Below are 17473 nucleotides of genomic sequence, written 5' to 3'. Positions count from 1 at the left end.
ATGCATATATATAATTTGTGTGCATTGAGTTACAAAAATATGCGAATGCTTTTCGCAAATGAATAATTTCTTTTTTTTTAGATTAAGCGGAAGTGCACCGTATGTTTTAAATAGATGTACAATATATGAAGCATGCGAAGAATTAAAATAAATAAAAACAAAAAAAAAAACAAACAAAAACAAAAGAATTTTGCCCTCTTGTACCAAAGTTAAAAAATGTAAGCGTTTTTAAGATATTTTTTATAAAATCATCTGATAAGAACTTTTGGAGAAATTCATTCCGCTGCTAGGATAGAAGAAATTTCCTTTAAAAGTCAAAACACATACTTCACATATGGTACATGAACTTTTTAAATTTCAAAGTTCATTGTACTCGGCGATAATTAGCAACAAAAAAAAGGAAAGAAAAATGCTTTCTTTATTCCGATTTATTATTCTAATTCTCTTCCGTCCATAACGAGAAGAATCGAATCTTTAAAAATCTTTTAAGAATTTTAATGTCCGTCACTTTGCAAACTTCGTAAAGGTTTCCTTTCGTCGATTCGATGTCAATCGTGGAACACCCTGAAAAAACTGGCAACTTGCCAGACGCGTTTGATCGTAGTGGAGACGAAGAGATGAGGAATGAAGAGCCTAACTTTCGACTTCTACAGAAAAAAGAACACTTTCTCTCTCTCTCTCTCTCTCTCTCTCTCTCTCTCTCTCTCTCTCTCTTTCTCACTCTCACTCTCTTTCTCTTTGTATCTATCTGTTCTTGTTCTTCCTTTCTCCTTCTCTTTCTCTTTCTCTCTCTACACAACTTTCGTTGGCCCCATCCTTTGTTAACCATGAAAATGTGTCAATGTCACGAAGGGCCAATGTGCCAATGAGCTCGAGGCTCACTAGATAAAGTGAAAGATAAAGAAGCCACGAAAAGGGGAAGGAAAAAGAATGCGAGAGAGTATTAGCACGGTAGTCGTGATGGAACTTTGAACGGAAGCAGGATAAAAGAAAAGAGGAAGAAAAGAGGAAGAAAAGAGGAAGAAAAGAGGAAGAAAAGAGAAAAGGAGCATAAAAATAAAAGAAATCATCAAGAGTTCCAAGACCTTGCGACAGTGCAAAAAGCGACCTTGAATGATGGACGAGTACAAATAAAGCGAAATCAAGAGAAAAAGAAATTTTTGTCCCGAAATACGTCATATTTCCTTTGTCGTATATTTCGCAGCATTGAAAGGGAAAGAACAAGAACTTGTCCAATAATTCGTGATATTCGAAAAAAGGATAAATAAAAAATGGAAACCCACGAAATTTAAATACCGTATCGCTATTTTATCTTTTTGTTTAGTATGAAAATAAGAATGAGAAAATCGATTGACAAAGACTAAATTATGCACAAGAAAATTAAATGAAACGAAGACGAAGATTATAAACTTTTGGTGATTTAATTGTTTTCGTGATAAGCCGAACTTTATTGCTTTTCACATCATTTTCGAGAAATAAATAGAAAGAGAATAGAAACTCAATAGTTCACAGAAGAGAATATTTTTTATCTCGCTCTTACTTTCACAAATTCTCACACAATTTCCTATAGGTTTCCAACTCCCACATGTCATTATCTTTGATCCTTCCTTCCTTTCGCTTATTATTACATGAAGCCTCTTTACCTGATACAAAGATTCCATAAGAATCCGTAAAACAAGCAAATCCTCATTTAAATATGCGAAGAAAAGATCATGTTTCTTGCAAAGTTCTTGCAAGGCGAACGTAAAACAGATACGTTGGGAAAATTTTAGTGAAAAACTTCGTTACTATCAAAATTTTTTATTTCCCAAAAAATTAATATTTTATGTAGCTTTTGGGAATTTTAATTGTCTTAAATGAATATAAATAAATTTGATTGATGAATAATCATAAGTTACTAAAACAAAATCGATCGTATTCAGGAATAAATATCTAAAAAAGAACTGACAAAATTGATTCGTAAACTTATCGAAAAAATTGAAGATAAGGAAAGAGAAGGAGAGAGAATCGGAGGAACAAACGACTACAAAAGAAAAAGAAGATAAATAAGAAGCAGTAACATCTTATCGGCATTAAAATTGGCGAAATCGAAGACTCGAGGGACTCGTAGCAAGTTCTGGCAAGTGGTCCGAGGAACTAAGGCGCCCCAAAACTATTTTCCGCGTGGAAGATGGCCAAAAGCGACTCGGCACACTTCGTTTATACGTACTTTTGCGATGAGAAGTCCGTCGAGATGAGAAAAGAGAAGAGAAAACGGTTCGTTGCCGTTGCTCTGCTGTAGTGAGATCATCAGCTGCGTCCGGTTAGTCGATAGAATCTAGCCATCTTTCTCTCTCTTTCTCAAGCTACTTCTAGATCTGACATTCACAAAAAATAGAGAAAAGGGTAAGCGTTCTCTATGACTAGTCGATATAATTCGATGACGAATTCATAGAAATTCCTTCGATCGACTTCGACCGCACATCTTTTCTCTCCTCCCTCTCTCTGCTATTTCTTCTCTCTCCGCTCATCTTTAACGATCAATGATAAGATCGAGTTTATGTGAGTACTGACTATACTCGTCGAAATTGAATAGAATCGATTTTTGTGATGGCATTGACGAAACTAGGTCGATGATAAAGCTCTTTTATACTACGATATTTCCAAGTGCATCTAACAAGTGCATGGACCCGTTTTCTGCGAAAGCGAATATAATTAAACTTTGTTACAAGTATGATCATATTAAAGCGCAGGATGAAATAAAAATTATAAATTTTACGTGTCTAATTTTTAAAATATTTATATAATAATTTAATATCAAATAAAGAAACTATTTCATTAAAAATCATCTATCGTCAAATTCATCGGTTATTAACTCCTTGACATACAATGACGAGTCAAACTCGTCAAAGTCTACAGTGGCACATGAAATGAATGACGAATCTAATTCGTTATTGTATGTCAAGGGATTAACATTATGTATCAATCTGATTAATAAAAATCAAAATTTCAAAATAAAATGTACTCTTTCTCAGCTTCCACGTAATTGTTCAGTTGAGCTAAATTAAATGGTATTTTTCGGTTGCATTAAGTTCCGTTTTATTTGTATCTCAAATTAATAGTATTACAAATTAGTAGTATTACAGCGACAGTCTTTCGAAAATTCGGTCAGTCCAATTTTCAAGGTACTTATATAATAATTTATTATCATATAAGAGAACATCTTTGATCATAAAATTCATCGTTCGTTAATCTTCTATTCACGATCTTTAGGAAGGTTTCGTATTTTGATTCAAAAGTCAATCGATGTCTATAGCAGAGTAAACGTTTTAGCTTCATTGAATCTTTGCCTGCCAAAACGCCCATTCGACATAAATAGCCCTCATGAACTCGAGGAGTGTCTCGGATATGCCAAAATATGTTTTTATATGGTAGATGGTCTCTCCTCAAGGAGGGACCACCTATGAATATTCCTGGTGATGAAAATTTCACAAGTGTTTCTCGTGGGAATGGTGCTAGTCGTTTCGTCGTTAACGACAGTCGACTTATCGCAAATTACCGACGTTAAGTACACACGATCGCACGTGCTACCCTACCGTTTGCCAAAACTTACAAGGAAGAATTCAATAACAATCACGTGTGTGAGAACTTCGTGGAAACAATATTGTCTTTCGAAAACAAAATTCGCGGTATATTTAAATCATTCGATTTTTCATTGATATATTTCTTCTTCCTTTTTTTTGCTTTATTTGCTATCTTACTAAATGTAAGAGATAAGAATCACATTCTCTCTATTTTAAAAAGATTTAGAAATATAAAGTTTAATTTAATTGTAGTTTATAATTAGAGTATGAAGAAACACATTTTAAAAACAAGATTTTACTTCAATAGCTTTAATGATACTTACATATTTAAATTGCATTAAGAAAAGATACAGACATGACACTTTCCTATAATATTAAACATTTTTAAATTCATTTTTTCCTTCTTATCTTGGAAATAGGACACGATAACAAGTTTTTACAGCAGCGAATTCATTTTCAACGTTGCAAAATACCTACGAAACGCAATTAGTTCCGCTTCATGTGTAGTAGCAAACAAGCATATCTTTTCTGAATGACGTTGGAATATAATACAAGTTTACAAAAACTAGTAGAAAAACATAGCGAAAAGAAATGGGCGTAGGAAGGACGAATAAACAAATAAACGAATAAATGTACTAAAAATTAGTGAATGAACACGGTCAATAGCTTTAACCGGTACACAATGATGTTTTTTCTTTACTATAATAAGAAAAAAAGAAAAAAAGAAAAGAAAAAAGAACAAAGTTCCATGTCAAGACATAATCACAATTACGTATGATCCATCCTGCCTATTGTTTGATTCCATTGAAATTGGATTCGTCGACCTAGTCTAGACTCAACTACAGTCGATTTCAAGGACGATCAAACGCAATCGTGGTTATCATAAACAGCAAAATGGCACGCGCAAATTCGCACGTACACATAAGCAATAAACAACTACGTACCAAATTAATCGTTCGACTTGCAAAACTCTCAAGAGAATATTTTTACAAAAATTAGATACGTTTTAAAATTATTGTATATTTTTATTCTAAAAGTATCTCTAAAATAAAGATAAATTTTATTAAAAAAAATACAAAAATAAAAATTGATATTACATATATACGTAAGCTCGGATGCATTTGCTAAACAAAAATTTCTTTTTAATCATACGAAATATACATACATATTGTACACATACATATACGCACACTTAGAAATAGGTAAATAAACTCAAATTGATCGTTGTCAGAAAAGATGGAAAAAGTTTGAAAAGAAAATCAATGGACACAAAAAATCAATTGATACAAATAGATAAAGCCTAGTGTTCGATTCTTGCCATATTCAGTTCCTTACAATGTTAGAATAATATAAAAGAAAGCAAGAAAGAAAACGAGAGAAAGAAAGAGAGAGGGGTGGGGGAAAGAGAGAATAATAAAAAGAAAAGCTTGCATACATTTCAATGGAGATATCGATCGGTAGATAAATTATTTGTCAGTTTATTCGCACGTAATTTATCGTTTGGTTATGAGCCTATGATCATCATCGATACATGACACATTTTAATCTGGTCATTAATCTTTTAATTTAACAATAATAAATGTCTCTCGTTGAATACTCCATCTTCAGCTAAATAAAGAGATCTTTTATTATTATTAACATGTCTACGATCTAGCCATCCATAAAAAATCTTTTAAAATACAAGAAATTAAGAAGTGTATATGTAAAAACATTGCAAAAAATTCTTTGAAATCCTTTGCTGAGTGCGACTCGATATTTATATAAGATGATTTTTGTAAATTATCCATAAAAATTTTCTCTAACATATTTTTGCATGTTAGAAAAATAATTTCTTAATTAAGAAAAAAATGAAAATATAAAAACATAATAAAATTCTTTGAAATTTTATGTCAAGTATGACTAGACATCAATATAAGTTAATATTTTGTAATTGGATAAAAGCCATATGTATAAATAAATAAAACGATTCATTCGTTTCCTTAAATTAAATCAACTATGCCTGTTCAGTCGGTATTTATTAGAAAATACTCGTTAAATATCAGCTTCTGTAATAAGCAATAATTGCAAATAATTGCTTCATCCATCCTAATTCTCCTGTTTCTATTGTTTTTTCATGAACGTTATGGGTAAAACTTAAATAAACATATAGATGATAATTGAATTAAGTTATTACGTCAAACAGTTTTTGTGAAAAGAAAAGAAAAGATATTTTATTCAGTTCAATAGAATATCCTATATATTTCTGTAACTTTTTACTGTATTTAGTTCGTATCGGTAATGGAGTCAAATAGGAAGAGAATTAAGATCAAGATAAAGTTTTAATTCGGGAATGCGATACGAATATATCTATTCTCTTGTTGCACACAGCAACAAGACCTTTCTTGGCGATCTAGACTGCCCTGGTTCTATTCTCGTGCCGGCTGACACAGGGTAAACACTCACGGACCAACGACCCTATTGCAATATGGCGAGGTCAAGGTTTACCCAGGCATTCCTAAGTTTCTTTTTTTTATCTGCCTCGAATTATCTTCGAACTATCCTAGCAAAGGAATTATCATTTAATCCTATATAAGCACATCTTCAAAGTCACGCATTTATGTTTCTATATTTTTTTAATTTTATCTCATTTTATCGACAACAAATGAATTGTTATCTTAATTTTTACTTCATTTAATATTTTAAGTCGAAGTTATATTTGATACAGTATAACTATACTAGTTACATATTACATGTAATATTAGATATTACATATTACATATTACATATTACATATTACATGATTTTGAATGAAATATTCAAGAAAAATGTTAATTAGTATATACAATATTTATAAAATATAATAAAATAATAGATACGACAAAGAATTAGGCTACAAAGTGTTACGATTAATGTTAGGATCTGAAATACTTATTCGAATAAAGACAAATAACAACTTCAAATGTTTCGAAGTTTTTTCAAAGCTTAAAGTTATTAACATGTGTCGAAATCTTGATAAAGTCAACAATCTAATAAATCTCAAATCTTTCGTCGATTTCGTTCTTCGAATGACAATAGATTGTGAGATTTGAGGCACCATTTTCGAATCATTCCGAATCTGATTCGAAACTTGCAAGTCTTCAAAGTCTTGATAAATTTCGATTCTTTTATCACTTTCGTTGTACTAAAGACAAGAAATTCTTTCTATGCGCAATATATCAAATCTTATACCGCTACTTTGTTATTATGTATTTGTTCAGTAACAAGATATTTATATTTAAAATGTATGTTTTAATGTATTTAGTTTGATACTGATTAGTGCTTTTATTTTCCCAGGTACTCATTATCAGAAAATCCGGATTTGGGTATATGATTTCGAATTTTTTATCATAATGATTTCTTTTTATATATAAATTTCATTGTTAAAATGAAACATCTTAAAGTTAAAAATAAAAAACCGTGAATTTAAAAAATGACCTTATTACTTATTTAACTTTAAATATAATTACTACACTCTATACTCCATATATATCATATTACATCAGATTAACTTTAAATACGATTTCACTATTGAATAAGTAGTACATATTTAGACACTAAACTTATTTTTTCCACTTTCATATTCATAATTCACAAATTATTCAAAATCACAATATTCATAATATGTATTGCATGATATAAAAGTGAATAATGTAAACAAATGTATTTCTATTAATTGGAATTCTCCAGATTTTCTTATATTTCATGTTGATGATACTGCTTGAACAGAAGTAAACAAAAAGCTTGTAAAATATTGATTATTCGTCAGGTTTTTAAAACCTATGGAAACTTTGAAGACTTTGAAACATATCAGTTGACGATTAAAACTTTCAAGAGTATAAGCTTGGAATCGGGCTCAAACTTATGATACAAATTCGAAGCGATTCGAAATGAGTTCATTACCAAAACAACAAAAGTGATAAAAGATTCTACATTTATCAAGACTTCGCACATTTCAAATTAGGATTGCAGTGATTCGAATTTATCACCAAAATAAACAAAACATTCGAAACGATTCGAAGTATTTCAAATCTTATTTCTAATTAAAAATCTCGATGTTTTCTTCAATTGATTGATGAAAAACAATGAGTATAAATATAATTGTTCGTTTTTTTATTTTATATTTGTAATTTTACATTCAAAAACTTGAAACATACAGATTTTAAATGAAATATTCAAAAAAAATGTTATTTAGTTTTTCTAGTTCTCGAAAGTATTTTAAAAAATATACAGTAAAACAGTTTATGCAACATTTTATCTTTATAAATCTTTCTCAATTCTAAAAAAAAAAAAGAAAAAAAATTTGATATAATTTATTAGCAAATAAATATAAATAGATTTTTTCAGCAAACAGATATGAATAAATATTATAATTAATATTGTGATAAAAAAATGAAATAAAACTTTACAAAGTGTATAGTTATATTTGACTTTAAAGTTATATGCCATCAAGAGCAATTCATAAGTACTTAATATAAGCACGATATAAAGTCTGATATATATATATATATATATATATATAATATAATATAATATATATGTAATATATAATGAAAATAAGAAAATAAACGATCCTTTTAAAGTCTTGGATAAAATTATCGTAATTCATATACATAAATGCAGAATTACAACAATCATTTGAGGATGAATCATTCTCGGCGATTAACGAATAACATTCCAGTTGTTTCGTTGCATAGCTATTTACAAGAACAGAGAGAGATGAATATGTCATTGTAATATAAAAATGAAATGACGAACTCTTATATCTGAAATGATTATGATTAAAACGATTGCGTTTAAATTTCTACGAATTGGCATTAGTACTATCGACTTATTTTTATCATTTCTTATTTATTATTAGTTTTTACAAAACTAAAAGTAATAAAAAGTAAAGTTGTTATTAAAAAGTTAAATTAAAAATACAAAATAAACAAAAACAATTTTTGTTTCTTTAATTTAAAAATATAAATAAAAAAAATTATATTTATAGTTAATACTTTTGTAAGAAATATGATTTTAATAATTCTAAAACAATAAATCTGAAATTCGTCATTTTGATGAGATTTACAAGTTCCTAATATTATTAATATATTATCTCATATGAAAAATTTATTTGACAATTCTTCAACAGTTTTTTTATGACAATGAGAAGCGATTTATTTTCTAAAAGTATAAATGGATATTTCTATATCAGTCCTTATGAAATTTCTTAAGGTGTTACATTATAATTATTTGATTTAAAATTATCTGTGTTTTCAATTTCTTCTCTTCAAAATGAATATAACATATTTTACTGTAAAAAGTTTAAATTATAATTTATCAAACATACTAAGTGATTGTAAGAGTGAAAAAGAATGAATATTCGAATAAATTAAATTAAAGATTGTCTTTTTTCAAGATTTCTTTCTTACTTTTATAGATATTGAGATATACTTATATACTTATTTTTAGTTGGCAAAAAAATGAAAGAAAGAGTGAAATTTATTATGTAATTCTATTATCAAATTCTATGAAGTAGCTTTATACAAAGAGATCTATTTTATTAATTATCATAGAATCAAATATTAAAAGTGTTTTATGCCTGAAAATTTATTTAAAAAATATTAAAGGAAGATAAAATTATTCTTTTTTTTACATACATTAGCATAATATTAAATCATAAAATCCCGTTATACAGAATAGAATAGAATTAATACTTCAGCAATTGGGAATATATTAACCCTTTGCACTCGGGGCCATTTTCGCGCGGACGAATCAGCAACTCGAGATGTTCTGTAGTGCTTTTGGTGAATTTCTTACCTCTAACTTAAAATGATTAAATACACAAATTATCTTATAAAACTTTTATATTTTAACATTTTATGTATCTTTACATCTTTACGAAGATAATTTCTTAAACATCAGTCTTTTTAATTTTGCTTTGTATATTTTATATAACAATTGCCGAGATGGATGCCCGGCTTTTCGGGATAAGTATTACAATAATATATTGTTTGATGTCTTTTGCCGGATTTATTTCTTTGAGAGCAGACTTTACAATTCTTCTTAACTCCTGTTAGAATGTTATGCAGCTTTCCATTCAGGCGGATCTTTTCGGAATCGGAGGTTGAAGTTGAAGTTCGATCACGTATTTGGTGAAAATCTCCAGTCAGTTTTACATACCGCAAGTGATTAAGCGGCTGTTATCTTCTTTGCTGTTCAATGATTTTATAAAGAATATATGAATTTATTACACAAATTTCCAGACCTCAAAAAAACAATTTACGCCACCATTTCAAAGATTTTCCTAAAAGTACGTTGAGGCATACTGATCTGCACGATTGACACCGCCCATATGTTTTATATAATTTATTACAACATTAGGCTTTTTGATGGTAATTTCAATACCACCTCATAAAATTCTTTTTACTGTACTCACTCCTGCATTATTCCAATTGGTCAAGCACGTGACAACCCTCTTGGTCCTTCCATACTAAAACTAAAGTATTTCTTTTGCGGTATACTACTGTCGATTTCTTGCGGAATTTTGTTTTTTTTTTGATTTGGTAAATGTTTCCTATTCGTTAAGATTGCTCCTATCAAGTGGTATTTCAGTTTAAATAATGGTTCAGCCAAGATAAAGCTGGTGTAATGCTGATCGGTGAACATATGGTGAGCGAGAGTCACCTCTCGAGTGCAAAGTGTAATAATAAAATAAATTAATAAAATAATTTTATACGTTGCTTCATACGTTGTTTCACACGAATGAGAATAATTTGTTTTCGGTTTGTCGAATGTATATGATGTACGATGAATAATGCTTCATTGTAAATTCACGACATGCGTTTCGACCGTATCGGTAATTTTACCGAATTGGTGTCAACCGATTGTTATGTTCACACGGTTCCATTTTTTATCGTAACCCCACTCTCTCCTTACAACTTTCTTATATTTGCTCGAACAATTAAACATCAACTGGCCAAGATTAATGTTATATGATAAAACAAATGAATAGTTTGAATAGTTATTAACGATATATGCTGCATTCGTAGGCAACCTATTCGTTGTTTACAGAAATCAACATATACACTTTCTACCGACAAAACCGTGTCAAAACTGCTGAATCCATAATTTCATTATATACGCAGTGTTATCCAAACATGTACATATAAAACATATACGTCACTATAGAAAATGGTAAAATAACTGATCAGAAAAGAAAACAGATTCGGCATCGTGGAACGAGCTCTTACGTGTCACGTCTATACCGATGCAACATAGAAATGATGTTTGCTCGAGAATTAAACCATAAATCACAACAAATAGAAAATAAGAAAAAGAGTAATTTTAGAAAATAAGAATCGAGTAATTTTAATCTTTCAAAATATTTATTCTATTCGTCAAGCTAATTTCTTTTTCTGCTTATTGAACTCGAATCATTCTTGATATAAAAATTTCGAAAATCTTTCGAGATAGTAAAAGATATAAAAGTTTCTTAGCTCATAAAACATTCGATTAACAGTGATAAAAACGTTTCCTTTCGAGAATCTTTCCCAAGAGAACCGAATAAGATGGGCTAGTGGAATGTATCAAACGAATGAAAACGATGTCGAGAAGGAGAGAGGGAATAAATAAATCCAAGAAACTTTTCATGGACGTTAAGTTCCATAAATAACGCCGAAAGATTCTTCTGAAGTACTTCGAGCAACAACGCAGACGATATCTCGATATGTGAAAAATAAATTTCCTTTATATTTAACATCGAGAGAAAGGGAGAGAGAGTCGTGATCTTTTTAAAATTACTACTACACTTGAATGAAAACTATTACGAAAAGCAATATTTTCTAATAGAAACACGTGAAAGTATCTTGAAGATTAAAAAAGTAATGGACATCTATCAAAGAAGAAATATTTTTCAAATTTACGAAGCAATTCGAATTAAAGCGAAACTTTCCAATGGAATAAAAAACATGAAGCAAAAAGCATGAACCCTATACTTATGTTTTACTGACATTCCCATGACGTTTCCATATATAAGAAGGTATGTAGGTTGACCGTTACATAACGAAGGGATTCCATTGAAATTTTAACACTGGAAATTCTCGTAATTGTGAAAAAAGTATAACTAAACGTGCTTTTCAACTCGTGCGTGTCTAAATGTATAACAAAGAATTGATAAAGTTCATATGGAAAATTACAGTCCTGGCATTGGAAAATCTCTCTCCCCCCCCCCTCTCTCTTTATTGCTTTCTGGCTGTCATGAGAAATGGCGATCGATATCGAACATCGTCACAAATAGCTCGAAGTTGTTCATCCTCCCCCTTTTTGCCACTTGCCAGATACCTCCACAAATACCAATACGCTGCGATCATTCACTAAACTGTATGTCAGAGAGAAAGAAAAAGAAAGAGTATGAGCGAGAAAAATCATTATTCCTTGACAACATTAATTCTACGATATCTCAATTTACTAGAGATCTTTTCTTCATTTCTTTACGATGCCGGAAAGGCTAAACAATCTCTTAAATATCTCATCGATTCACTGTATCGATTTCAGCATCAAATTTATGATTGCTACGGGATATATAACCTTGATATTTGGAGTAAACTTAAAATATGAACTTTGATAATTCGGAAAGAAGAACTACGAATTCAGATTTAACGAATCGAATTTAAATTTCTAACGGAAACGTTCTTGTTTGTTCATTAGAGAATCATAGAGAATTAAACTTAAAACTATCGAAGTTCTTTTCGAATTCGAAAAACGTGCTCTTTTTTTCTTCGAGCTTATCGAAGAAGAGATCCTTAAAATAAAAACAAAAGTATACAATAAAGATGAAAATCTAAAGGAGATTCTTTCCTCGAGATTATGAGAGAAAACTATGGAGAAGATTGAAACGATTTCATCGGCGAGTTTAAAAAGCTACACCAACAGATAATAGGCCCAGATATCGTAGAGTAACGTATGTATATAGCACGGATGAGAAAAAGCTTTTCCTTTTTTTCGAGGCCCTTGCTTGTTACTCGGTAAAGGCCTTTTTCTGGCTATACAGAATCGTGAAATGAGAGGATGAATTATCCATGAGACACATTTCCTAGAGTTCAAACCTCTTCTTATGACTCTTTCTCGTTCAATAACCCTATCCGAAGAATCCATCTCAACGTGAAAACATTCATAACGAAAGAAAAAAGGAAAATAGAATGAAAGAAAGAAAGAAAAAAAAATAAGGAAAGAAAATGTTATTCTCACTTAAAGAAATATTCTCAATTCAGAGTCAGTAGCGACTCAACATTTGAATTTCGCGCTTTACAATGGCTTACTGAGTAAGGCTAGATCGCAGAGAAATTTAAATTATGTAGCGTATTCTCTCGGTAGAAAATATGAAAGATTCAAAATTTTACCAATGAATATCACCTACGATTTCTTCTTCTTCCTTTTCTATTATTGCCTACTATTACTACGACTAGCAAAGATTATTGTTTAAAAATAAGAATCAACTGATAATCTCGATACACCAACTCTTCGTCAGATAGAACGAGGGTAATTACGTAAATGTGTAATGAAACACGCCAATGCACATTTTAAGAAAGAAAATACGATGACTCATTTATTTCTCCTTGCACCTTTCTTCGGGGAAATTATTCGACGGAATTTAAGAAAATTCTCTTTCTTTTTTCTTCCTTCTTTCTTTCTTATAGTTATTTCTTGTTGCTTCTTCGTTGAAAGGAAAAGAAAATATTAAATATCAACGATCGTATCTTTGTAACATTTCTATCAATTACTCTATCGAGTTACCGAAATGTTCAAAAATAAAAAAAACATTTGTTGTTTCAATGATCATACTATTATTATCAAACGATCTTGTTTAAATAATGGCAGAAGGCAAAGACAATAAAAATCGAGAAAGAATTTTTTTCAGAAGCAACGTATTGAAATCAATATCGAATTTACTTTCGTAATGACATTAGTAGTAAAACCACGACGCATTAAACTTACAATTCCATAGAAAAAAGAATCTAGTATTCCGTCTAATTTTCGTTCGTTCTCTCCACGAGTTTCTTCCGTAAAACGATAAAACGATTTCGGACTATTGTCTCGCTAAGTAAAGCGCTTGAAAAATGAATAAGTTCAAGCAGTTGAATCAAACGATGGAGATAAACTGAACGGGGAAAAATACAGATCGTTTTTGTAATAACATGATTCTACACCGGTTTTTTGAATGCATGAAAGTAACAAAAAATATGATGTTGAATCAAATCACGTGTTTATTATTCGACATAGGTATATTTATTCGGATACTTTAAAACTGAATAATTTTTCTATATCGAACGAAGTTCACAATTTTAAATAAATATTTAAAGAATTAGTATATTACATTATGAAGAAACAAAATTATCATTTAAAAATTTTTTTTATAATGAATGAATAAATACATTTATCTATGCAACTCTGATAAAATGTGTGTGTGTGTGTGTGATAAATATTACAAGATATAATAATAATCTTATAGATATTATTATAATAATAATAATAATATGGATAACATAAATCTTTCAAAAAAAATTTGATAAGACATTTTTACATCTGTTATCACTGCTGCAAAAACATAAGACATATACTAATTTCTTTATATGTATTTAAAAACGTAATTCCTTATACAGTGTACATATAAGAGGAATTCAATTTCGAATAGAATACAGAACCATAATAAATTCTGATCGAAACATTATCAAGTACGAATTTCTAACTAAAAATTCAAATCTCGATTGATAGGTGAACAATGAATTTATTAATCAAAAATAGATGAGTTTCGTTCCACGTACAAAATTTGTGCACCCGTACGCACGCTTGCATGTGTTATCCATACCCGTTGAGAGCGAGCACTCGCCGCTGACAAGCTGGCGGTTCTCCATTCAATGAATGATTTCCGTGCGGCGTTGCCACATTAAGTCTGTACATTCTGCGCCCGTTATCCGCTTCAACGACTATCAGTCACACTGACAGTTTATCGTTTCCTCCACTATCCTATTAAATATTGCACAATTACATTTTCTAGGCCGAACGGTGATATTTATCGTACCTACACGATTGGAGTACCAAAAGACTCTCGTGCTTCATAAACGCGTCATCGCTTCCCGGAATCACCGATGAAGCTTAATTGCCAACAGGAAAAAGAGATTGTCTCGACTGATTTTTATATTCATTCCATTTGCTTCGTACGATGTTAATTACATTTGCTTTTATTCATTAGCAAACGTGTTATTCGAATTTCTTATCAAGAAATACAAAGAGAAATAAAAAGAATCATAAGAATTTGTCTCCTGTTGATAAACGATTGACTAATAATGACAAAATTTGTTATCGAGAAATACGAAAAGAAGTGAAAAGGATCATATCATAGATTTTTGCCCTTATAGATAAACGATTAACTAAGAATTTAAAAACAATTTATACTATGTCAAAGATCTAATCAAGAAATACGAAGAGGAAAAAGATGATCACCAGAGATTTACAAATTAATGTGTTGTTTCACGCATAGACAAGTAATTAATTAAGAATTTGAAAATTGTCTATATTATGTCTAAAAATATAATCAAGGAGCACGAATTGAAGTAAGAAGTATCATTGGAAATTTTGAAATTAAGAGTATTATTTCCTTTGTAGATATCGGCCATGTTTTCTTTTATTCATTGACAAATATTTCATTAAGAACTTGAAAATTTTCGATTTTTTGTTAAAAGATTTAATCGAGAAATACTAAAAGAAGTAAAAAAAATAAATTACAAATTTTGAAATTCAAGCTATTTTTTTCGCCGAGAAATCTAATCGAAAAAAGCAAAGAGAAGTAAGAAAAGTATCATTGCATAGGTCAGAAGTTATAAAATGACGTCACAACTATTCAATCTCGAAGGAAACATTGCCGAAAAGTGCATTTGTCGAGGTCGTTTCAAGAACGGTATGCCGTCGTGGTCATGTTATCATCGTAGCCGTAGTTGTCATCGACGTCGAGAAGATACGAGAGAAGACCGATTATGTGTCGCGTAGAGCGCGCACAGACCAATCATCGATCATCAGCTTTGGAAGCGCACGTGACTCAGTTGGCAACGTTGCAAAGGCGTTGTCGCGATATTCCGCTTGTAGTTGTCCGTCAGGAGTTTACAGAGATCCGCCTTGAGGAAAGGTTCCCTTCTGAGGTCGAGAAGAAAACAGAACGAGAGAGCAGGAGGAGGAAAAGGAGGGCGAAAGGGAAGCACTCATAGAAAAAAGAAAAAGAGAAAAAGGAGAGGCAACGCGAGTAGAAGGTATACGTTCTGCTCTCCTCACCCCGGAAAGATGAGACTACTATTCGTTTGGATCTGGAACAGCTTTTCCTAACTGCGTAACAACCGTTTACTTCTTTTTTCCTACAAAATGTCAGTAATTTACCGTGGAACGAAGCATTTCCTTAGAAAGTCGATAAATAAGAATAAAAAGAAGAAAAGAAAAAACGATGGGGTGTCTCGTTTTCTTGGCACGGTCAATCGAATGAGTCTTTATCGTTGTCTCTTGAAATTCTTAGGATATTCTTCGGTACTCACCAATGACGGTATTCGCTGCAACTTCCTTGGCCGCGGCTGCCGCTGCAGCGGCAGGCCCGTGAGCCAGAAAATCACTTAGGGACAAAGAGGACGCGATGATTTGTCGTTTCTCTTCGAAGTTTAAATAATCGAGGCTATTGCTCCGTTGCGGTGCAGTGGCGATGGTGACTGTCTTAGTAGCATAGTACTGTTGTTTATGTTGTTGCTGTTGTTGCTGATGATGATGGTGATGATGATGTTGCTGTTGTTGCTGGGCTTGCTGTTGAAGATTGCTTTCGTGCAAAGGAACGAGATTATTGTTACTCCTCTCGTTATTCGCCTCGCTACTGATGGTGGTGTTGGTGGCCGAAGCAGGCACCAAATAAACTCCGCTGACCCTGACCGACATTTTCCTCCCCGATCGTTCCTTTGAATGTTGTCCTACACGATTCTTCCTCCTCCAAGGCCTGAAGATCGCGACAAGAGCCGGCAACGGAGCTACCGGATGGGTCCTCTCAATGGCACAAGGAACATCCTGACGCACGGCTGCTCGAGTGGTCGGCTCGCGTCGTGCCTTGCTGCTATGATGCGGCTCCACGGCTCGACGATTCCAACTATCCGACACCAAGAAAAAATCTTCCTTCCTCGCTTTTCCCCTTCCCCCTTTTTCTCTTCCTCCTCCTCCTCCACCACCTTTGATACTCTTTTTTCCTATTCCTTTTTCCTCTTGATCAATCACGGAGACTCTAGCGGATTTCCGCGATGGAAGTAGCTCCAGAATCAGATTTCCTCGAACTCCAAAGGATCTCTCTAAAAATGACCCTGTCGTCGTCGTCGTTTTTGATTAGAAACCCTGGGATGAGAAACCAACCACGTATCGACGATTATGATCTATTTTTTCATTTCTTACTTCTTACTACACACATCGATCTCTATTTCCCTTCTCCCTATTCAATATTCTTAGGAAAACAACACTTATGCAATAAGATAGAATCGAATGTTGTTAAAGAAAAACGTAAGAAAATATTAACGGCTTATATTTCCCTTTCAAGAAGGAATTCGAATGAATGAAAACCTGATGATTTCTTCCTTTTATTCTTTCTTTCTGTTGCTGTTGATATCTTCCTTCCCACTTTTTCTTTGGATAGACGTTTCTTGTTTTTCTACGTAGTACGAAAAAGGCAAAGCGTGTTAATCGACGCCAACGGCCGAGACATTATCGTCATCGTCATCGTCATCGTCATCGTCATCGTCGTATGAATAGTTCGTATCGTGCCGCCCTCGTCCCGCAATGATAACACAACACACAAATCTCTTTTTTCCTATTATAGGAGCTCGAAGAGAAACACAGAGCTTTTG

The 17473-nt window shown here is 31.7% G+C and overlaps 1 protein-coding gene across 12 annotated transcripts in view; it reads right to left on the bottom strand.

Moving 5' to 3' along the window:
- The window catches only part of LOC118450308 (uncharacterized), a 147627-nt gene that overhangs the window by 103025 nt on the left and 27129 nt on the right, over positions 1-17473 (bottom strand). For 4 of the 12 annotated variants that reach the window (XM_085665009.1, XM_085665013.1, XM_085665014.1 and 1 more), the window contains exon 1: positions 16136-17473. This exon is cut by the window's right edge. The exons of 3 other annotated variants lie outside the window; for them this stretch is intronic. In XM_085665009.1, coding sequence (XP_085521135.1) covers positions 16136-16523 — 388 coding nt within the window. In that variant the 5' untranslated portion in view covers positions 16524-17473. The remainder of the gene's footprint in view (positions 1-16135) is intronic. 5 more of the 12 variants (XM_085665011.1, XM_085665010.1, XM_085665007.1 and 2 more) reach the window with 3 other exon arrangements.

Source organism: Vespa mandarinia, chromosome 2 (genome assembly GCF_050613455.1).
Source record: "Vespa mandarinia isolate Hongniang chromosome 2, ASM5061345v1, whole genome shotgun sequence".
Classification (NCBI taxonomy): Eukaryota; Metazoa; Arthropoda; class Insecta; order Hymenoptera; family Vespidae; genus Vespa; species Vespa mandarinia.
This window is presented reverse-complemented; position numbering and strand designations above follow the sequence as displayed.